The 24,317-nt window shown below is 44.8% G+C and overlaps 1 protein-coding gene across 3 annotated transcripts in view; it reads left to right on the top strand.

The window, feature by feature from the left end:
* Positions 1–24,317, top strand: part of zfhx4 (zinc finger homeobox 4) — a 76,565-nt gene that overhangs the window by 48,829 nt on the left and 3,419 nt on the right. For 2 of the 3 annotated variants that reach the window (XM_023822422.2, XM_072699487.1), the window contains exons 5-10: positions 10,534–10,650; positions 15,827–15,960; positions 16,672–16,872; positions 17,304–17,424; positions 17,789–23,026; positions 23,409–24,317. The exon at positions 23,409–24,317 is cut by the window's right edge and continues 3,419 nt beyond it. In XM_023822422.2, coding sequence (XP_023678190.2) covers positions 10,534–10,650; positions 15,827–15,960; positions 16,672–16,872; positions 17,304–17,424; positions 17,789–23,026; positions 23,409–24,317 — 6,720 coding nt within the window. The remainder of the gene's footprint in view (positions 1–10,533; positions 10,651–15,826; positions 15,961–16,671; positions 16,873–17,303; positions 17,425–17,788; positions 23,027–23,408) is intronic. The other variant, XM_072699488.1, reaches the window with a different exon arrangement.

The raw sequence follows: 24,317 nt of genomic DNA, 5'->3' as shown, positions 1-24,317 counted from the left end.
CTCAATAGCGCTAAACCGGCTAACATTTGAAAGATTTGTCTTACAAAACCTTGAAAACTGCTCTGAACGTCCATACATTGATTTTTGTTGCCCGGGAGCCTCGTGGGCTTTGATGTAAAGGCAGGCTCGGCGCGAAAGGTGAGGAGACCCCTCCCTGGCATGGCGAAGGAGCGCGCAGGAGGATTTCCCTTAATAGCTGGGCCAAAATAATTAGCGGCCTGCTAAGTGAGAGGCAGAGTGACTTCCTCAGCCTAGCCGGCTGTACGCCCCCTCCTCACGGACAGCCGGTGAAGCCCTCCCCACCGGCCCCCCCTTCCAAAAACCACTTGCCCTTTAATATTTTATCATTTTCATTAAGGTTTGGACTGGATATTAACATAGCTGCAAAACAAATTGATGTATTATTCTGATTATCTGGCTGACGATAAGGCAGAAAGACTTAATGAAACTAAAGAAAAATGAAGTTTTTAAAATTGGTAATGAAATGTGTAGCCTTTGAACTTACTTCTGCTTTCATGATGGTGACCTATAAGATAAGGATCATTATACTGATTTTAATAAGAAAATATTTCATTTATCTTATGAATAAAGAAGTAAAATGGAGCGGAATGGATGGAATTTTCTCTATTTAATGTCTAGCTTATTCCTAGACGGATGGCAGAATGACTTTATTTAGTACTGTAATATAGTGTTACATCATCTGAGTAGGTTTGCATGGGACTCTGCAGTGTTTTATGGTATGAACGGTACACAGTTGCAGACAGTCGTGCATTTCCCTTTAAGACCAACAGCATAACCGTTTAAAGCCATGTCCCTAATGGCAGCACCGGAGACAACGTGTCCGATTAGTTAAGATACGTGTAAAGCGTTACCAGTGGTTTTAAGGTGATTAACACTGGGTTAGTGAGGGGAAAGGAGGGAAAGAATCATGCTGGCGTTGGTGTAACAGGCAGCTGTAAGAGTTTTCATTTCAGCTGTCCCTTGAAAATACACCACCTCCCCCCACCCCTTTTTCTTTGCCCCCCCCCCCCCCTCCCCCACCCTCACAGTTTTCATGTGATAAGGAAGTGTTAAATCAAAGCGAATTCTAATTACATATCTTGGGACACTATTCCGGCATTGTTTGCACGACTCAGATGCAGGCATGCAAACGAGGTTCCCCCCCCCTCCCCGGCAGGGTGGGCAGCCTGGCAGCTGCCAGCGCGTGCCACCTGCCGCACGCTGCGCCATTAGCATAATCGCCCCCCACCCCCCTGCAGATGGAAGTAATGGTTTCACGCACCTTTGTGTAATTGCTACCGTCATAATATATGCCAAATTATTCTGTCCTGTGATTAGAGGCTTCAAGTGGGGCCTCGTGTTCAGTTTACACACAAGTACCTTTGATCCAGGGGCCTTGAAATGTACTGCCGCAAGGGCATTACTCATTCTGTTTGCTTTCAGAAAACCGCAATAACTCTAATGTGACTGTTACCCATGCAAATTAAAAATGGATCAGTCAGCCTTATGCACAATTGAGCAGTTTTTTTCTTTGCCATCATTGTTTACTCCGTGAGGCTTCCATGTGTGTGTTGCTTATTACAAGTGAACATTTATGCATGTGCTTATTGTATATGCCGATGGACGGCGCCCGTTCATTCTTCAGTGGGAGCGCCGATAATTGAGGGGACAAGAGCGTGGTAAAGAACACTTCAGCCGTGATTCTTGGCTTTACCTCTGTGACTCTGCGGTTGTGCGTTGTTGACGTTCGACTGCCGAGTGTTTAGCATATTTAAAGGGTTTATTGGTATAAAATGGCGAGGGTGAGTAGAAATAGACTCTTATTACCCTAATGCTTTACATAATTAGGCCGCTACTGTCTCCCTCAGAGGGACCTGTGAGGCGGGAGATTGAGTACGCAAGGATTGGTTGAAGGTAGGCAGGATGAGGCGGGCTGGTCCTGTGATTGACAGCTGCCCTGGCCACTGTGAAGAGAGGGTGACCCTAATTGGTTGCACCCCAGGCAATGACAGATGCTCACTGGGAACTTTACTGCTGTGGATCTGCAATGTGTCGCAAGCATGGGCATAAATTACAAGGGGGGTTATAACCCCTCCCAATAATCAAAACAGGCTAATACAACCCCCTAATAATCCTGTCTCCCCCTAAATGGGTAGAGACTTCAACCCCCCTAATGTTCAAACCAAAGTTACGCCCCTTGGTGACACCATACATACTAGAGAGGAAAAGGACATTTGGTTCATGTCATGTTGAGATATGGATGTATGCAGGGTGTAAAGTCTTACTGTCTTTCTGTAAGCCCTATGGTTCAGTCGCTCCGGACTCGTCCCTTGCGTTCGACTTCTGGTTGCATTTAAACCCAATGCAGCTGCTGCTTCCTTCCTCTGTCCGTCTTGAGAGGCGGATGATAAATTCGTAACAATGCCACCTAATGGGTGGGAATGGGAAGGGGGACATGTTTCCTTTTCAAAGCAGTTGTGTCTTCAGGCCCCATTGATTAAACGTTAACTGATATACTCTGGCTGGGAGTCCCGTTACGGCTTCCGGTTGGCAAGATAGACAGTTTGGGGTCCCGCCTGATCAATATTACAGATTTCATCCATCAATGGGTTCCCAAAACAAAAGATGCCTGTTACTTGATTAGGACATCGGGGAGCTCTCACCCCTCTGTACTCATGGATACCCGGCTTGGGTTGAAAGTCGACCGGCTACAAGCATGGCAAGCAAGTAATTATGGACATGAACGGGTCCGCCGACAGCACATCTTCGCCTATACCGGAGAGAAAGGTTAATCTTCATGTGTCTGGATATAGAATGAACTTTCCTGTTATATTTTTATTTTCCTCAAACCTCCTCCTGGCCACCAGATTGGCTACACGCCCTCAGTGTGACAGCCGGAGCCCGGTGCGTTACCGACGGCGGTCCAAATGACCGAATCAATGCAAAAACAGCCACCTCCGTTTAAGTGTATCAATAAACGTTCCTTTATTCTCTCCTAAATGGATAAGTGTCGCAGTTAGAAAGTCCAATGGATCTCTTAATTGAAAGCTAATTTTAAATCGATGAAGGGGGTAATTTAAATATTGATCTCCCTTTTCTGCTCAAATTGTTAACATTTACTCTACCCGTTTTTCCCCCTTTTTTTTGTAACAAGTTTGCTTGGACTCAATCAATATCCACCAATCAGTGTGTCGTGTAGGAAAAAAAATGGCAGTTACTGACATACCTCCCAAGAAGTGTGTCATTGTCCCTGCAAAAATACATGAAATAAAGGAATGAAGTACACTTCACAGTGACGTGTATTTCAGTGTGTAAAGACACATGAAAAGGTATATTTACTGACATAGTACAAGTGGCAATTTAACTAAAGTTAACTTCTGTGTGTAGTGCTCATTTATGTAATGTGCTTGTTTCCTGCCCTGTGTCATATATTACAAAAAATAAGACAAATGTGAAAAGTGAGCATTTTTATTTTAATTTTTAACAAAATTGGAGGCTCGTTAGGTAGCACTGTGACATCATACCTCTATGGCTGGGGGTTCGAATCCCGCCACTGCACTATGCATGTTTTTCCCATGTTACACAGGTTTCCAAACGCAATTCAGTGACATGCAGGTAGACTAATTGATGTTTCTTAATTGTCTGTAGTGTGTACATATTTGTGCCCTGCAATGCGCTATCCTGGATGTTCCCCTGCTTTGTACCTTGTGTTGCCATGGATACACTCCACCCCCATAATCCTGATAATTGGTAAAAAGATGGAGGGATTTTGATCAGAATGCATTAGAAAAAAAATGCTAAGGTCAGTCACAATTGTATAAATAACCTCATGGAAGTATCCCAGATTTTTAGGTCTTGGCTTCAGTTAGTGTTAAGGAGATGCTACAAGTTGATATTATGTAGAAACTGAGAGCGAGCACGATTCTGTAATGTTCCCACATGGGCCTCACCGAAAACATTCTGTTAGCATGTTGGTTTGTCTCTAAAGCTCACGTTTGCCTGGACATCCCTGTCAGAGTCTTTCACCACAGGGGTTTTGGTCTAAACAGAGCTGTTCATAGGGTGACGCTGTCTGAACCAGAAGCAGAAAGGATGGCCGGGTGTTTTGTGGGATTTCGGAGATTGGGCCACTAAAGGAGGGGCTTGTAGGGTTAGGGTCAACCAACGGGGAGGCATCAAGCCCTTTGCCTCTTTTCAACACGTGTTATTATTCGTTATTACTTTTTTTATTAGCTGTCGCCAAGAATTTAAATATAAATCAACCACAAGTTTTTATCACCCAGATCTCAATACTTTCAAAGATGTCCTAACCTTAAAAAGACGCCTAAATCCTCCCTGAAGTATGATTTCAGATTGACTGATCTCGAGCATGCAAAACAATCACACGCTTAATTCTTTGCTAACGTTGTCATGTTTGTACAGAGGAAAAATTAAGCTCCGTTATTACAGTGACACGTTGACAATAGAAACAGCATTGCAATTATATTGCATTTTCAAACAAAAGCTGTGCTTTGCAACATTGTGTTTTTTTTTTACCCTTTTAACTTTTCAAAATGAAAATTATTATGTCTGATTTTTTAAATAGAGACGGTTGCTGTTGACAACAGGACAGGTCACACAACATACAGCGCTTCTCACTGCCCCCCCCGTCTGTATCTTTGTCCCGATTCTGGCATGGCTGGGCCAGAGGCGGCCCCGTACGTAGCCGGGCATCGCATGTGGAGCCCATGTTCCCGGCAGAAGCTTCGAGATGTGACAGATAGATCTTATTTGTCTGATAGAGTTCACCAGGGAAATGGAGCTGGGCTGCTTACTTCATTAGGTGGCCTCATTGATTGAGCCGCGCTGAAGTGATGCGGCAGACTCCTCCGATAACTGCTGGTAATAGAACGAAATGAATTCTTATCACAGAGATTGGGGAGGCTATTAACCCTGGCCTCCAGTGCTTTTTAGGAGTCAGAGACAGGAAGAGGATCAAGGTGGGCGGGGGGGTAGCTGGGTTCCGACGGCTTGGGTCACTTCAGAGGCTGCCGTGTGAAATTTCCAGCCCGGCTGACTCCCGTGCAGATGAAACGACAACAGGGACAGCTGTTTATAATCAGTGCTGAATAAATACTGTGTGGAGAATAATAATGTTACAGGGAAAAACAAAACACGAGATGAAAGTGGGTTGAAATCCCTTTAAATTATTTTCAAATAAGCAATAAGATCCTATAGTCATGCTTGCTGACGGTGTTGTTTTATCTGAATGACCCGGGTCACCGAAATCTGCAATGTTTAATATGGAATTTCTGATTTTACAGATCTTATGGATTGTGTAAGGTGAACTTTGAAGATGTGTCCCTTAAATGGTTACATTTCTTGCAAAGAGTTACTGAATAGAAACACCCTCTCTGGAAGTTAAAGCAAATCTGCAAAATTTCTGTTTTGGGCAAGAAATGAAAGTGCTGTTTTAAGTGTTTTGTTTGTCTGTACAGCAATCTTGTCGATTTAAGGAGCCGAAATTTACCTCGAAGTTAATGAAAAATGACTTAAAACCTAGCGTCAATCTATTAGCATGGTACCTGACAAATAAATTTACACTGACATAAATTTACACTGTTTGTACCCACAAACAAATAAACACTGAGTGTACACATAGTGACAAAGGCATGTTGGAACATGTTAGAGCGCTTGAATTTGGCCAAAAATTATTTAGCGAAAGATAACTGGAAATGTGTTTTCTGTGCCATGAAATGAATGCATATGTTGCTGTATGATGTTCTCTTGTACATCAACACTTCGGTAAAGTAAAAATTGAGTTTAGCTTGGAAAATAACTGGAAGATTTGGATCCAAAGTGCGCTCAGAACTTGGGCTATGACCCCCCGTTGCCATCATCATATTCCGGCAGATTGAACAAGTGATTCTGGTCGCCGAAACCTTTCAAATACGAACTCTGGATTTCTCAAATAAAGACAAAAATACATTGCATCCCATCATTTCTCTTCCCATCTTAATAGGAGACCAGTGTGCGGTTTGAAATTTGTTGTGATTCTCCTTAAAATCAGCCTGAGGTGATTCTGGTGATTCAAAAGTCTCTAGTGATTCAGAAGCCTAAACTTAGAACAAAAATGTTTACAACATTGCCCACCTGCAATAATATTTTTACTGCAGACTCTGCATACATATTTGTGCTATAAAAAAAAATACACAAAGTTTTAGTCTAGACTGACAGTAAGGTAACTGTTTCGTTTATGTGACTGCAAACGCTGTCCTTCACGATAAACATATTACACATTTATGATGTACGGTCTGGAACTGGACGAAGACTCAGCTGAAAGCGTTCTATACACAAGCTTGCCTTTTTTTGTGGGCGGCCTGTCAGACTAGCCGGTGCAAGGAGAATCTGGAGGGTCTTACTGACGGCGATGCATGACTGCTTGTCTCCTTAGAGTCAAGTTTGTTGCCTTTGAAACCCAAGCTCAAGTACTCCTCACCATTGATGCAAAATCAGATCTGTCTATTCAAGACATTGAGGGCATTCTGGCTATAACGGAAGTGCACGGATTAAGACGCTAGCATGTCTTCGAAGGTGATGCCCTGGCGATTCACAGCTGCCTGGAGGGGAGCCTGAGGACCATCCTGTTTAATGGGCGTCTCTGTTGATGCCCATTGGGTTTGAAGGCCACGTAACATTGATGCCACCTCTCAGTGACATCTACTTTTTATACCCCTGTGGTGCCTCAAGGTGGAACGTCTGAATGCGTTCATTCATATTTCGTTATGTGGATTAAACAGTTGTGATATTCTTTGAGCTTGTTTATCCTCAGGTTCCCAAAAACATTTTCAGGAATAATACCTAGATACTGAGGGCAGCATAATATGGGTTAACGACATTTAGAAATCCTCACAGAAACTGGAGGGTCGTGTCGCCGGTTCAGTGTCATCGCCACTCCCAGGCTAAGCTGTGTGAAAACAGGCCCGGCGTCGGCGGCTTGATGTTTAGTATTTTAGACATGGTACATTAACGGCATCTGTTTAAGATCTAAATGCTTGTTAAATACGTTGAAATTTAGAAGAAAAAAAAAAAAAGAAAGGGTAAGGGGAGGGGGGGCTTGCATGACGACTCAACAAGTCGGCAAAGGTTATTACCCCGAAAGTATTACTACTGGTCCTTAACTAAGTGGAGCGCAGGATAAGGTTTCAAAGATTCTTTCAGATCGGTCGGCGAAATGAAAAACAGCGGCGGGGAGGAATTTCCCATCGGGTGGGCAGCCAGCCCCTGTTGCCGGGAGAAACTCGAGGACCCTGGAAGCCGGAAAGAGCGGCTGTTTCACACCTATGCACGAGGGCACTCGTGACACCAGCTAGAAGCTCTGATGTAATCCTTGATATTAAAACTTCGTCGACGCCCTGTAATGGTGCCGGCCAACGACGGCAACCGAGGTTCTTACACTGAGTATTGATTGTGTCTCTCTATTTGTATAAACCATCCATTAAGAGTGTTGATAACTCTGTATCCCAAAAAAACACAAAGAAATAACTGAGAATTGCGCTTCGCTGAGTTGATGAAGCAGTGCTGTTTTAGTGATGGGAGCTTCAGCTCACTCGAGATGTCCCTATACTTTTGTCCATTACTCAGCTAATATGTTTCCAGTGTAATATGCAATTGGTTAGTCTTTTACTATGCAGATAATGACCAGTCTGGTATGATATTGTTCCCATGGGGAATATATATAAAAAAGAATTATGTGAGCTTCGTCATTAGCCAGTTGCTAAAGTGTAAGTTTGCTCTTTAAAAGTTACTGGCTGGCATATATAATTTGCTCTTCTGGTCATAACAACTTGTAGGTGTTTTTCAAGGCAGAGCCCAAGCCAGTCAGATGCAAATTGTGCCATAAAAAAATCAAACGTGCTGTCATTTGTTTTGTCCGGTGTTTCATTTTCTTTTGCTATTTTTTTTTCAGGCAGTTCATTTTGGATTTTGCATGTGATTAAAACTAGTCCATAGACTTATATAACTCAGGGTGGGGGGGGGGGGGGGGGTGGTATGGGTGTTTGGGTGTTGGGTAATAAAGCCCCCATACTTTCACCAGTCTGCTTTAACGTTATGACCATCTCACATCAAAGGTAGTCCCACCAGGTTGAGAAAATCACATAAGGGAGACAGTTTGACCTCCAGGGGTTATTTGTTTGCGGTTTTCATGGAGGCCTGCAAAAGGAAGTCCCGCCCTCGTCCCCAGACACACACACACACACACACACAGCCCGTACTGCTGTTTGCCATTAAGCTGACGGGTTGGTGTCCCTCCCTAGTGCCGACACTCTTTCGCCTTCGCGTTCAGATCGCTCGAACCATGGCCAGGGTCAGGCTGAGGGCAGACACTACGGTGATGTATAGGAAAGCACGTCTGGGAATTTCTCTCACTCTTGAATCACATACCAGGAGAAGCAGCAGATCACCCCAGAGAAACGCCTGAGGAGACACAGATGATAGCTGCGTCTTTTACTACCTTCATAATTCGCCTTTCTTCTAGGGACAGACATGTTGTGTTTTATTAACGCAGTCTGCGATAGCCTTAAAAATGTTACCCCCCGCCCCCCTCCAAGATGGGGACACTGGGTCCTTACATTGGCACTTCATTTCAGCCACGGGGAATGGGACAGTAAATTTTGTTCTGGCCAAGTCCTCAGAGATGAGCAGGGAAGGAGAGAAATAGACAAATGTGAAGCGGTGAGGGGGGGGGGGGGGGGGGCGGCTCTGCTATGAGCTGCCCTTTGCCCTCAATTCTGACATGACAGACAGGCATCATCGGTGAGCTGATTGGCTCCTGTCGCATCCAATCAGATCCGCCAATTGCAGGCCGCTTCTGTGCTCATCCCCGCCCCTTCCTTTCACTGCCCATTGGGATGGTGCTCCTTATCTCCTCTCATTAACTATTACGGCAGAACCAAGCCGAAAATGTCCCCCTCCCCCGTCCATCCATCCATTATTCGAAAACAATTTGTTTTAATTGAGATTCGAGGAAGATATCGGAACGACATGAGAGGGGAGAATGAAATGTGGGTTTTTTTTTTTTTGTATTGCAATCCTGACCTTGGGGGTGTGAGTGACACAGAAACCTCCAATGTTTTTTCCAGAAACGAGAGGTTCGATTTGCAAATCTCGCACGTCTTTGTGCGGACGACAAAAAACGCAAATACCGCTGTCCCGTTCGTGCGTCTTCAAGGGCATCCCCACGCGCATGCTCGCACACACATACATGCACGCGGACACACGTACATGCTTGCACACACATACATGCACGTGGACAAACGTACATGCACGCACACACGTACATGCACGCGGACACATGTACATGCTTGCACACACATACATGCACGCGGACACACGTACATGCTTGCACACACATACATGCACGTGGACAAACGTACATGCACGCACACACGTACATGCACGCGGACACACGTGCACTACCTTTTGTCGCAGAGTGAATTGCAAGTATACCGCTGTCGCAAAAGGGACCCAAAAATACCTTTTTTTTTCCCTTTACCCTGCATACAGCGGCTAGGAGTGACAGGGGGATATTTCATCCTGTTGTCAGAATATTATTAATAAAACATCATGACTTGAGTGCAGCACAATTTCTCCTTTCAATCACTCCCAGCATCTGCCATGAAAATTTCATGCTGTATATAATTTCCACTTAATGCATTGCACTTAAAATGTCTGCGTGAGGGCTGCTCGTGGAATTTGAAAGGGTTAATTATATAAGGTTCTGAGAATCTGGCCCCATGCTTACCAAACAATGACTTGAGTGATTGTATGCAAATGTGCCTTTGACCTTTTTGGCACCTCGTGGTCAATTTATATGGTTATTAAGGTTCTGGAAAACTGATGAGCACACTGCTTGGGAACCCCCCCCCCCCATTTCATTTTCTTGCAGGTCTGGAGGAAAAAAATATCATTTTTAGTTTTTTTTTTATTTATTTATTTTCCGCCGCGATGGAAGCGGCATGTGTTTTCCGGCGGGAGCTGGTTATCTGCTGTTGCTCAGACCGCTGAAAATTCATTAAAACGTGACATCAGCGCAGTGAGAGACAAATGATCTCAGGATGAAAGAGAACAGTGGGGCTTTCAGGGATTAGCGCTGCGCTGTCGTGGCCTAGCAGCTAACAGCATAAACAGATTAATCCGCTAGCTAAAATACACAGAATTATTAAACGCGGGGTTAGCCGGCATAAAGATCGCCGTGTAATCTGTCTGGTGCTAACATTCCGAAGAAGTATGTGCCATTCTGGTGCTGAGAGAGAGCTCACAGTCGGTCTCCATATAAGTACCCCTGACCTCTGCCTTAGGGGGTGGCTGTTTTTAAAAAAAATTTTTACTGCTCTGGATGAGTTGAAGAAGCAAATATCATTTTTCATCCCAAGCGGTAGGAGGTTGTCCCTGCCCTAGCCAGGTCCAACGGAATGACCAGGCGTGGTCTGGGGGGGGGGGGGGGTGGAGCCGGCCATCTCTTGACCACGTCTCTTGTTGCTGCATTTGCAGAGGAGCCGGTCGAAGACTCAGAGGCGCCCCCTAGGTCCGTCGCTCTGGCCACGGCCGACGACAGAGACACCAGCGAGAGAGACGGCAAGGAAAGCAAGAAGGCCGAAAAAGAACCCAGTAAGAGCGTAGAACCTGGCCTTTAATTTTCTGCACCCCCCCTCCTCATGCACCGACCCCCCCCCCCCCCCACCAACTCCGTCTTCTGCACTCTTTCATCTTAAACTGTCTGCCCGTTCTGGTTGGTAATGGCTGCCTGTGTGTTTTGCATGCAATTCTGCACTGGTATCCTCCCGTTGACCGTGTCCTAATCATAACCATCTGACAGCGTGGATGTGGATAATTCAGAGAACGTTGCGGAATGACCAGCACCATTTTTTTTTTATTCAAAAAACACTTTTGTGCGCCTGCGGTTTTTTAAAGCTCCTTTTCCTTTAATCCTTGCTGTACTTGAGATTCCCCTCGACATTCCTGCGTACATGCAGAATTAGCGACCTCTCGTCTAGGTTTATATTATTATTTTTATAACGGCAGCCCTCGTAGCCTTTTTAAAGCCTGTTGTTGTGTAGGCTCCTTTCCATCATTTATCTAAAAGACCTAAGGCAGCTATTCTATTACAGAACATTCTTCCCAAAGCCATAAGGCTGATGATCTGCATATATTTGTAAATGCTAACTGAAGCACCATTTCGCTAACAGCAGGCCCGCGTGCAGCCTAGAAGCGAGCCTTCAGCTAGCATCTGGTACAGATACTTCAGGCCCTGTTGTATTTGATTTGGCAAGTAGGAATCTGTACAAGCTTTTATGTATGAGATGGAAATCCATGGTCAAAATGAATATTACATTGGTTCTTTTTACTGCGGCCTGTACCTGGCTACATGATGTGGGGATCAATGAAGCAGAAGAATTGCTGAAACAGGTTGGAACCTATTAGCTTAGCTAGTCATCTGTCTTTTAACCATATCTGCAATGCCAGGCTGTCAACGTGTTTGCGCCCCCGAAATATAAAGCGCCATTAACACTAAGGAGGAGGGTACAAATCCAAGCCACAGTCAAATGCTGTTTTTTTATTTATATCTTCTTTTTAGATATACAGGTACCAGAAAAATATGCCAGAAAATTCCTGATTTTACACGTTTCAGGTTTTTTCTTCTTCTTCTTTTTTTTTTTTTTTTTTAAACAAAACGCAGTTTTTTTGTTACAATGAATACGTGTCGAAGGGTGTTGTTGGAGCTTAGCGTTTTGTTCGAGTCTCAGATCTGTGGTTGTAAAGGATGTCATAAATTGTTGAGTATGACACGCAGATGCTGCCTTGTCATGTAGGATTTGTTTCAACTCCTCGAGGGTCACGGAGGGAAGAACTCAGTCAGCCAGGAAGGCAAGATTATGCCGTGCAAAGTTTTAGTGACGCTTGGTTCATCTGTGAGGGAGTCTGTCTTTAGAATGAGGGGTGTTTTCTTCGAAAAATCAGGGCTCTCTTACCTCATTTACATTGTCATTTTAATCTAGTGTCACTTCAGATTAATTCTAATCCAAATAGCACTTCCCATGCAAATGTAGTAATCTGGATAAACTCCAGATTACTTTGTGCTTTGCAGGGATGTAACATGTCAGCACGGTAGCTTAGGGAAGCGTTTTAATAACACAGTAAACACAAACATAACCACTAAGAAAATTATTGGTCGCCCTGACAGAAACTACCAAGGAAATAAGCCATTGTTCATAAAACTAATTTTCTTTTTTTAATGTCTTTTACAATTTAAATATTACAGAGAAGTGAAATGAAATGTTGTGCTTGCAAACTAGATCAAATATTTAATATTTCAAATTTATAACTCTTCATTGAAACATTTCTTGCACATACCCATAAATTAACTGGATGAGGAGTTACATGTGCGCAAATTCCATCTCGAATAACATTTATATATTTTTAATAGTTATTTAGGATATAGGTGGAAGCCCCCAGCCATGAAATGCACTTTGAGTTTAAAGAATGTACATTCTGACTCATTTGTCATATAGTGATCTGTGGCTCTGGGCTTTTTTGAGTTTAGGGTTCAGAATGTTGAATTCACATGATGCTGAACTGCTGAAGGACACAGTAGTGCCTAATCCAAACCAGTGTCCATCTAAATTAACAGAAATACAGGTTGTCTTTCAGAGCAATGGATTATTTCTGCTCTGTTCCTGGCATCTGGTAAAGTGGACCTAATGCCACCAAGATGGCCTTCATAAATGACGGCTAAAAATTAGTTATGATGATATTTATTTTAGACTATTTATATTTCCTACAACTTAGTTTATGTATAGAATATTTACATTTATTTCTACTCCAAGTATTGTTTTAGACAAAATACAGTGCAAAATTGTATTTTATTCATGTTGGTAAAATAAAAAAAGGAAAGAAAAGAAAACCAAGCTATGTTAATAGATGTTTAAAAACATACAATGGGATATTTTCCAGGAGAAAGTGACATGGCAATAATATAAGAAACACATAAAGTAAGATTCTCCTTTAACGTAAGACCGTTAGATGAAAAATGAGCAAGGATTTGACAGCTGTATATAAAGACGGGTGGTGGCACTGCTTGCTTCATTTCTACAATGCTAACAGCACGGACGTCATAAATCACCTTTTGATTAATCCAATCAGCCGAGGCCCCGCCTCTTCGGGGCGTATGTCATCTGAAGACAGACGACGGTGCAATTATTTTATCTATTGCTTTGGCGCAGCGCACCCTGCGTCTTGGGACAAAGAAGAAAGGGACGGTGTCATTGAATGTGAAGGGGTGACTTAAGCGTGATCTGGGGAACAATAACCAGTAGCTCCAGTGCTCCATAACGTGCCTGTTCCTTTGTCCCAGTTCAGTAGCGGTGGGAGGAGGGCTGAACACAGGTCAAACGCTTTCACCGCACAGGAAAAATAACGGCTTAAAATGGGCCAGAAAGCACCTCCGTTTTGTTGCTGACGTCCGAAGCTATTTGTCCAAACAAATGATATTCAAAAGGCTACGCAGATTGCTGGCTGTAAACCTTTTGTGCGGTTTGGGAAATGTGATTTACACATGCCTATCACTGCCTTCATTTCCAAAGGTGCATGTGTAATATATTATATATAGTTGTTTTTCTCCCTCTGTGCTATGAATATGCATAAAAGCAGCTTGTTTCCTTAGCAAATAAATCATAAAGATGAATCCTCATGCACGCGGCACACAATCTGCTCAGCCCTTAGACTGTACATTTACATCCAATAGAGTGGCAAGCAGCTCTCAGCTTCATTGTATTGTGAAATGCATTTGCGCCTGGTTGTCCAGCAATCGCCTCCTCGGCCGGGAAATAATTTTGTTGCAAATTGACTGGAAGGTGGTGAAGATTGAAAGTTAAAATTAGAAATACTTATAATAAATAGCAGCGTGGTGGGGGGGGGGGGAGATGATGTGGCCCGGCGATGAGACTGGTGCACCAGGAAAATTAGGTTTTCTGTTTGTCATGAAGTGTATGTGATGGCCCAGCCCCCCCCCCCCCCCCCCAGAGACAATGCTGCTGGCACATCAAAGCCAGGAGAAAGGACTATCTCCCATTAGGGGCTGAAGAAAATTCTCAGATGCTTTTGGAAATTTGTATCATGCCCTTGTCTGAGATGTCTGAGAGTTTTATATTTTGTGCCCCCCCCTCCCCCCCCCCCCGACAGACACACACACACTCAGCTTTGTGTCACAATCCTAGACAGGCTAATATTTCAGACTTAAAAAAAAATACCCCATATAACAAAAATCGAGATATATGAGCATAGACTAAATAATGGTCTGTTTCCAGAGTAAAGAACAGAATAACATGGCCAAGGGGTCTTTCAATTGCTTTGCAATTCCATGCTTCCTCCGTGATGCCAGTCTTACCCGGGTAAAATGGGAATCTCGCCGGTGATGAGCCAATCGAAATAAGGGGTTCCGTCGGCTTCGGGATTGGATATACTACATAAGCTCGGCAGGTGGATGTGCGGCCTCTCTCTAAAGCATGAGGGTCATGAAAAATTTATCACTTGCTGCACCGTCGCTAAATACAGCTGGGGGGCTGGTTTCCAGAGTTGAGCTCATCTGTAAGGATGGTAAGACTGCTGTCTCCCAGTGCATGGCATGGATATTTCGGATAATACTTTTGCCAAAAGGTCCTACGGCGGTGGGGCATCTGTGTCTCCAAATGAACTGTAGTCATATTACCGAAATATTCAGTGTTAGTCTTGGGGAGATCGCGTAATGCATATGCAATTCTGCAAGCCCGTTTGATTTTTTTTCAAGGTAAAGGGCAAGCATTTTTATGAATAAATTTTATAGTAAACTACCGAACTGTATAAATAAACTTTTTGGATAATGTTTACGTAATCGTTTTTAATTGTAGTCGACACGTGACATATTTCAGTATCCATCATTATGAAGTAGTTTGAATGTGGGTGATGGAATGATTCATTGGGTAGCACAGTTTCCTGGCACCGCAGGGTTTAATTTCTACCCCTGCTGTGTGTGCAGAGGTGGAAGTTTCAGGTTCAGAAAGTAAAAATCCAGGCCAAGATTTTGTTTCAACCAACCTGTTGAGTACTACTGTATATGACTGTGACTCTTTATATTCAACTGGTTGGTTGAAACAAAACCCTGGTCAGGATTTATACTTTCTGGACCTGAAATTTCCACCTCTGTGTGTGTGTTCCCCGGTGTCGAGTGGATCTCTTCCCCTCCCCACATATATGTACAGTTAGGCCTGCCTTCAGCCCCCCGACTGGCTCCAGCCTCCCAAACTTGGAAGATCGTTCAACGTTTGAAAAGAAGTTTTATTTTAGTTTAATATTATCCATATCATTTCATTAAAAAATTTATAACGCTATATTATGAAATAGCTTTTATATATATTGCGAAGACTGACATTTAAAGTAATATACTTAGGACTTCACTCAAAAATCTCTAGTCAGAGATTGCAATTGATTCATCTTTAAATATACGGTTACCTGGAGCCTGGGATAACTAATATATAACTATGACATTGATCAACTTCAGTCAGATTAGTTATATTGTGGAGATTTTAAATTACCTTACGGTATTTTCCCTCCTTTTTCTTAGTTGTTATTCTTTCATATGTATCATAATTAACAGTTAGTTAATAGCTTTTGATATATAAATGTTGTCTCTTAAGAGAATCCTTCCTGAATCTTCTTTGGGTAACACATTTACTTTCCTTATTTTCAAACTGTTTAAAGAAAAGAGGAACAGTTTTGCAGACTGTTTAGATTTCTCCCCTGTTCCTCGCAGGGATTAATGCGCTGGATAAAGAGACTGCAGGTACGGCTGCGATAGGAAAGAGGTCTCTGTCGCAGGAAAAGGAGAATGACGCCTCGGCAAAGAGGCCAAAATCGGCAGAGGACAAGACGGCGAGCAGTGAGCAGGTAAAACTTGTGAATCCCATGATGGACTGCAGAAGCCTGTGCTGGCATTGGGCTCTATGGCCCATTGGGTCTTTGGGCAAAGTCCTTAACCCCAGTCACTTCTGGGGCGCATTGGACAAGCATGTCTGTTAAATGAGTAAATTGGCAGGTGAGGGGTTAACTGGAGACCCACAAAGGGGAGGAGTTTCAGGGCAGCCCCACCCACTTCAGCAGAATACCTGAGTTCACTTCCGCCCTCAGTGTCTCTCCATATCTTATGTGATTTTAAATTAAATTATGAAGTATTAGCTGGTCTTGTAGGACTTTGAGTGATGCGGGTCTTAGTAATTTCTGAAATGGATTACATTAAGAGAGGTGCTGGGAAGCAGCAATCTAAAAGTACTCCTTCTAATGAGGGTCAAGCCGAGACTGAAAAGGGGGACACACCTTTGTCATTTGTAATCTTCTGATTAGAATTTTCAGCCAATCACGTTTGGCCAATAAAATTGCACGAAGTGAACACTTAGGCGAATTAGATTAAATCAGCTTTCTTTTTATTTACATTTTGTGGGGTCATATTTGTAAAGTATGAAATATATTCTATTAAAAGAATAAGAAAATATGTATTTGCTGCTTTGCCTAAGTTCCTCTCTCTAATGTTTTTCGGATCTGTAAACACTTGCATGTTTGTGTTTCCTTTGGTTTAAGAAATTCTGGTTTTTTTTTAACCAGGTTCAGCAGTGCCCATACTGTAATTACAGTAGCAAAGATGGAAATCGCATCCAGATGCACATTATTTCCCAGCATTCCATGCAGCCTGTCATCTGCTGCCCCCTCTGCCAAGACCTGCTCAGCAACAAGATCCACCTTCAGCTTCACCTTACTCACCTCCACAGCGTGGCTCCAGACTGCGTGGAGAAGCTGCTCATGACCGTATGGACAGCATGCTTTTACTGGCCGTTTTCAGAAACCGTAGTTTAAAAAAAAAAAGTAAAATTGGTCATGGCTGTCACCCTTGCTGAGGTCCAGAGTACTGTGGCCAACTTGGACAAAGGCTGTCTGTGTTAAATGTTTCCCCGGCATTCACAGCCCCCCCCCAGGGATTTAGTCATGAACATGAAAGTTTTCCTCTATTGGGAAAGCCAGCACCACTCTTAAAAATAAACTTTTGAACTTTCAAAAAGAATTTTTACTTGTATATTTTAAAGAGCATTAAATGTTTGCACAGTTACATATAGCATGTTTTAATTGTATGTTTATGTGCATAGAAAGTGAGAAAAATGTAAGAATTGGAAAAAATCCTGTAAAGGTTAGTGTTACAGCATTCATATTTAATTATGGTTTTTACCTTTTTTTCGTTCCAGGTTTCGGGACCAGATGTTATGATGCCTAACAACATGCTGTTACCTACATCCACACAAGATAAAGTCCCATCTCTTGTGGACACTTCCACTGCTTTACCGGAGGTCTCAGGAAAGTCTCAGAGTAAGAATATACCGCTTGCATCGTTAGACAGCTTTCTGCCTAATCTTTCAAATAGTTGAGGCAAGCTTACCTTTAACAAGATAATAATTGGCTGGGGAAAAAAAGTTAATTATTGTTGACTAATCTTTTTTTTTTTGGAATTACAGATCTCTTTTAGTAGTGACAGTTCACTAAGATTCTCATCAATGATCTATCTAATGGGCATTTTCCACAATTTTCACAGATTAATTTGGATACTGTGGAAATTATCCATCTATCTGTCTTCCAGCCCTTACCCAGTGCAGGGTTGAAATCTTCATGGTAACATGAATATGATAGAGGGTTATTTCGAGTGTATAAGGTAGCCTGCTTCACTCCCTTTCAGGTGACAGTTCCAGCGATGAGAAGAATAGTGCTTCGCTGGATAGGGGCGAACAGGAGCTTTCAAACGAGGAACTGAAGCCGCCAAAGGAAGCCTCTGAGGCACCAGACTGGAAGAAGAGTGGCAGCCAGGACCCAAAGAGCGTAGACCCGCTGCAGGAGCACCTGACCGAGCTTCAGAAGCGCCAGCCGCTCTCCGTGTCTGATCGCCATGTCTACAAGTTCCGCTGCAACCACTGCAGCCTGGCTTTCAAGACTATGCAGAAGCTTCAGATCCATTCCCAGTACCACGCCATCCGGGCTGCCACCATGTGCAGCCTGTGCCAGCGCAGCTTCCGGACGTTTCTGGCCCTCAGGAAGCACCTGGAGACAGGGCACCCGGAGCTGAGCGAAGCAGAAGTGCAGCAGCTCTGCAGCACCCTTCCCGTCAACGGGGACCTGTGTCCCGAAGATGCCCGGCCACTCGAGGATGCTCAGATGTTTTCACAGGACATGGATAAAGACGATGAGCTAGACCCAGAAGGGAAAGCCAGCCCAACGGGCAGTGACAGCAGCTCGTTGCTGGATGAGTTGGGCTCAGAGCCAAAGCGGACTTTGCCATTCCGAAAAGGGCCCAATTTCACTATGGAAAAGTTTTTAGACCCTTCCCGTCCGTATAAGTGCACGGTGTGTAAGGAGTCCTTCACCCAGAAGAACATCCTGTTAGTCCATTATAATTCTGTCTCACACTTACACAAGCTGAAGAAAGTTCTGCAGGAGGCGTCGAGTCCAGTTCCCCAGGAGACCAACAACAATGTTGATAACAAACCATATAAATGCAATATTTGTAATGTTGCTTACAGCCAAAGTTCAACGCTGGAGATCCACATGCGATCCGTGCTCCACCAGACAAAAGCCAGAACTGCCAAAATGGAAACCAGCAGCACTGTAGTGAGTGGAAACAGTGGAGTGACGTCCTCTAACAGCCCTGTTAGTCAAGGAAGCGTAGACTCCACAGGCTTAACAGTGTCAGCTAACAAAGAAAACAGTGTAGAAGCCAAAGAAATCAACAAAAAGCATGCTACCGATCATATTCCTGTCCAGCCCACCCAGCCACCGGCCCAGTCACCAGCACAGCTTCAGATGCAGCTGCAGCATGAGTTCCAGCAGCAGGCTGCTTTCTTTCAGCCGCAGTTCCTGAATCCAGCCTTCTTTCCTCACTTTCCAATGACCCCCGAGGCTCTGCTGCAATTCCAGCAGCCCCAGTTCCTCTTCCCGTTCTATATTCCCGGCACAGAGTTCAGCCTCAGTCCCGAGCTGGCACTGCATTCCGCTGCCTTCGGGATGCCTGGCATGACGGGATCCTTTCTCGAGGACCTGAAACAGCAGATGCAGCAGCAGCACCAGCTGGGCCAGCAGCACCTTCAGCTATCCCAACAACAGCAGGCTTCTCAGATGCAGCAGCAAAAAATACCGCAGCAGACAAGCAAGCCCAAGACCGAGCAGAACAGTGCGTCAGTCGCTGAGCTTCAGATGTCCAGGGAATCGGAGGATATCCAGGAGAAAGCAGAAAACAAGTCTAAACAGGAGACTTCAAGGGATGGCGAAAGCTCAAAGGACAGCAAAGATTCCAAAAAACAAAAGCTTTCAGAGCCCCTATTCCCACCACCTCGTATTGTCTCAGGTGCAAGAGGCAATGCTGCTAAAGCTTTATTGGAGAACTTTGGCTTTGAGCTGGTCATTCAATACAACGAAAACAGGCAGAAAAACCAGAAGAAGAACCGAACCAGTGAGGAGGAGGCCCATGATAAGCTTGAGTGCGGGATGTGTGGAAAATTCTTCTCCAACATGCTCATTCTCAAGAGTCACCAAGAGCATGTTCACGGACAGTTCTTTCCTTATGGAGAGTTGGAGAAGTTTGCCCAGCAGTACAGAGAGGCATATGACAAACTGTATCCCATAAACCCAACATCTCCGGAGACTCCTCCACCACCTCCGCCCCCGCCTCCGCCTCCACCACTGCCATCACCATCGCAACCAACTGCCACCTCTATCGGAAAGACTCCAACACCCAACACTGCCCCTTTGCAGACCACGCAGCCTCCAGCACCGCCGCCACCTCCGCCCCCACCACCACCTCCACCTCCATCTACTGCTCCTCCCCAGGTCCAGCTACCTGTGTCCTTGGACCTGCCTCTCTTCCCACCACTCATGATGCAGTCAGTACAGCACCCTGGCCTCCCTCCTCAACTTGCTCTCCAGCTGCCCACGATGGACTCCCTTTCATCAGATCTTACGCAGCTCTGTCAACAACAGCTGGGTTTGGACCCGAACTTCCTCCGACACTCACAGTTTAAGCGCCCTCGCACCCGGATCACAGATGATCAGCTGAAGATCCTTCGTGCCAACTTTGATATCAACAACTCCCCCACCGAAGAGCAGATTCAAGAAATGGCTGACAAGTCGGGCCTCCCGCAGAAAGTTATTAAGCACTGGTTCCGGAACACACTTTTTAAAGAGAGGCAGCGCTGCAAAGATTCCCCTTACAACTTTAGCATTCCTCCCATCACCACTTTGGAAGACATTAGGATGGAATCCCAGTTTGGCATACCGGAGTACTACAAAACTGATGGCAACATGAATAAGAGGTCATCTAGGACTCGATTCACAGACTACCAGTTAAGGGTCCTTCAAGACTTTTTTGATACCAATGCTTACCCTAAGGATGATGAGATAGAGCAGCTCTCTACAGTGCTCAACCTGCCAACTCGAGTAATTGTCGTGTGGTTTCAGAACGCACGCCAGAAGGCTCGTAAAACTTATGAGAATCAGGCAGATGCAAAGGATGGCGACAAAAAGGAACTTACCAATGAGCGCTACATTAGGACCAGTAACATGCAGTACCAGTGTAAGAAATGCAGTGTTGTTTTCCCCCGCATTTTTGACCTCATTACTCACCAGAAGAAACTGTGTTACAAAGATGAGGATGATGATGGGATTGATGAGAACCTGACTGAAGAATATATAGATGCTTTTGACCAATGCAGTCAGAAAAGTTTTGGGTACCCAGATTTATCCAAAGTCCCGTTTGGAACAGCTACAAGTTCTGGGTCAAGTTCTCCTTTAATGCCTTCACCTCGCCCTGACATGGGGAAAACCTCACCTAAACCGGAATTAACCAGTGAAAGACCAAAGCAAGCAGAGGCTGTTTCCTCACAAGTGATAAAATCTTTATCAGACTCAAGACCATCTAAGGCATCAACTCCTCAACCACAACACAAAACTCCCCAGCTCCAAATGGTCAGGCCACATTCTCAGCCTCAGTCAGCTACCATCCCATCCAGCCCTTTGTCTATTGCCCTCTCCTCTTTGTCAAACAGCCTACCTCCTCAGATGTTGCAGTACCAGTGTGACCAGTGCAAAATTGCCTTCCCTACTGTCGATCTCTGGCAAGAGCACCAGCACATGCATTTTCTAGCAGCCCAAAATCAGTTCCTCCACTCACAGTTCCTAGAAAGACCCCTAGACATGCCCTACATGATCTTTGATCCGAACAACCCCCTTATGACTGGGCAGTTGCTCTCTGGAGCACTCTCTCAGATGCCAACACAGAGCAGTTCAACACTACCCAACCCCCTAGTTTCTGGTACCACTTCTCTGAAGCGCAAATTTGATGAAAAAGAAGAAAACAGTGCTAATGAGAAAGATGGAGGAAACAGTGGTGAAGACCAGCACAGGGACAAACGCTTGAGGACAACCATCACGCCAGAGCAACTTGAGATCCTGTACGAGAAGTACCTGCTCGATTCTAACCCGACTCGAAAAATGTTAGACCACATTGCTCATGAAGTCGGCCTGAAGAAGCGAGTGGTGCAGGTTTGGTTTCAGAATACCCGTGCGAGAGAAAGGAAAGGACAGTTTCGAGCTATTGGACCTGCCCAGTCACATAAAAAATGCCCTTTCTGCAGGGCACTTTTCAAGGCTAAGTCAGCTCTGGATAGTCACATTCGTTCCAGGCACTGGCATGAGGCGAAACAGGCAGGATTTAGTTTGCCTCCAAGCCCTGTGATGACACAAGAGGATGGACGTGAAAGCCCAAACAAATACAGTTTCTTTGAATATCCACAACTGCCAACCAAGTCAGAAACAAGTGAGTATGAGGTGCCCACTGCATCTTCTACACCAGTAAAACCTTCTGAATCACTGGTAAAAAATTTCTTAAACCCTTCATCCTTAAAGGCAGAAAGCAGTGATGAAATTGAAGGGTTTAATATGAATTCTGCTGAGGTTTCCTTTGATGTAACAAAGACAGATTTTGATGAGACCTCATCAATTAACACAGCTATAAGTGATGCAACGACTGGCGATGAGGGGAATAACGAAGTTGAGAGTGTAAGTGGCAGTGCAGGTGACAAGCTAGGAGAACTGAAAATGAATCCCGCACCAAACTCTGAAGCCTGTGAAGAACGTTTTCCGTTTAACTTAGTCAGCCAGTCTTTGGGTTACACTGGTAAAGACAGCGAACAGTATTTCAGCATGCGAGATGACAACCAAGATGACAATGCAGATCAAAGCGAGACCTCAAGCTTGGCAGATCCAAGCTCGCCCAGCCCTTTTAGTGGCAGTAACCCCTTCAAATCTGGAAAAGGTGGTGGGGAGAGGCCTGGTCATAAACGCTTTAGGACCCAGATGAGCAACCTGCAGCTGAAGGTGCTTAAAGCATGCTTTGGTGACTACCGTACACCAACAATGCAGGAGTGTGAGATGCTGGGAAATGACATAGGACTCCCAAAGCGGGTTGTGCAGGTTTGGTTCCAGAATGCCCGAGCAAAAGAGAAGAAATTCAAAATAAACATTGGGAAACCATTCATGATAAGCCAGGGCTCGCCGGAAGGGCCACGGACTGAGTGTACCCTGTGTGCAGTGAAGTATACAGCCAGACTGTCTATCAGAGATCATATTTTCTCTAAACAGCACATTGCAAAGGTGCAAGAAACACTGGGCAGCCAGGTGGACAGAGAAAAAGATTACCTTGCTCCTACCACTGTTCGCCAGTTGATGGCACAACAAGAAATTGACCGTATGAAGAAGGCAACAGATGTTCTTAGTTTGCCAGCCCAGCAGCAGGCCATGGTTGAAAACAATGCACTTCATGGCCTTAGCCTGCCAACTGGTTACCCAGGAATCCCTGGCCTCCCGCCCGTACTACTTCCTGGTGTAAATGGTCCTTCATCCCTTCCCGTTTTTCCACCTAACACACCTGGTGAGTTAGCATGACAAAAAAAAAAACCAACAAACAAATTAGAACAATTAATTAACTTGCTGTACATATGACTGTTGCCCATTACACACCTTGCAGGTCTCTCAATGAAGCATGGGAACATAATTGAGTGGACGTATAATGCATGCATCTATCTTTGAGAACAATTGGAAAGCATGGATTTTATTATTTATGTGGATTTTCTCTGTTTTATGTTGTTCCTATCATGGCACTGGTGATGTTTCTTTAAAGCACATGTGACAGTTTTGATCCATAACAAAGGAAAGGGGATACATATATGATCTCAGTAAGATGCACATAGCAAGTGTGTGATACCTTTTATGACGGTACATATTTCAATATTCTTTGTACCATTGTATTTCAGCTTTAGCGTCCCCTGGTGCTGGCATGCTTGGGTTCCCTACTCCAGCCACCCCGTCTCCCGCCATGTCTCTCAGCAGTGCCCCAACCAAGAGTCTGCTGCCGACCCCCCCTCCGCCACCACCTCCTCCTCCTCCTCCCGTTCCTTCGGTTCCCTTGGCAAACCATCAGGCTGAGCAGCACGGCAAAGAACCGGAGAAAGAGAAGAAGCCGGAGAAGTCCAAGAAAGTCAAGGACAGAGATGCTGAGACGTCGCAGCCCGAGACTCCCGCTGTGAAGAAAAGCGAGCAAACCTCGGCGGTGCTTTCGGCGAAAGGGAAAGGTGGTAGTGAGGCTCTGTTAGACCCCGCGCAGCTCCAGATGCTTCAAAATGCCGTCGCTGGCGACCCCAGCGCCTTCTTGGGGGGACAGTTCCTGCCTTACTTCATCCCTGGGTTCGCATCTTGCTTCTCACCCCAGCTTCCCGGCGGAGTGCAAGGGGGATACTTCCCTCCTCTGTGTGGGATGGAGGGCCTGTTTCCGTACGGCCCCGCCGTGCCGCAAGCCATCGCCGGCCTCTCCCCCTCCGCCATCCTGCAGCAGTACCAACAATATCAGCAGTCGCTTCAGGACTCTCTGCAGAAGCAGCAGCAGCAGCAGAAACAGCAAGAGCATCAGCAGCAGAAAGCCACCCCCGTGAAGTCACTGAGTGCACAGAACAACGCTCACAAACCAAAAGAGGCTACGGAGAACAAGGAAGATAACGGCTCTTCAAAAGAAAGCACAAAAGAAGAACCACAACCAGATACCAAAAGTACAAACTTTCCAGATGCTTTTATTGTCCCATCCATCAAGCATGAGTTTATATGTAGAAAGTGCCAGATGATATTTGCTGACGAAGACTCAGCAGCACGTCATCAGAAGTCCTTCTGTT

The sequence above is a fragment of the Paramormyrops kingsleyae genome, chromosome 15, assembly GCF_048594095.1.
Source record: "Paramormyrops kingsleyae isolate MSU_618 chromosome 15, PKINGS_0.4, whole genome shotgun sequence".
Taxonomy (NCBI): domain Eukaryota; kingdom Metazoa; phylum Chordata; class Actinopteri; order Osteoglossiformes; family Mormyridae; genus Paramormyrops; species Paramormyrops kingsleyae.
This window is presented reverse-complemented; position numbering and strand designations above follow the sequence as displayed.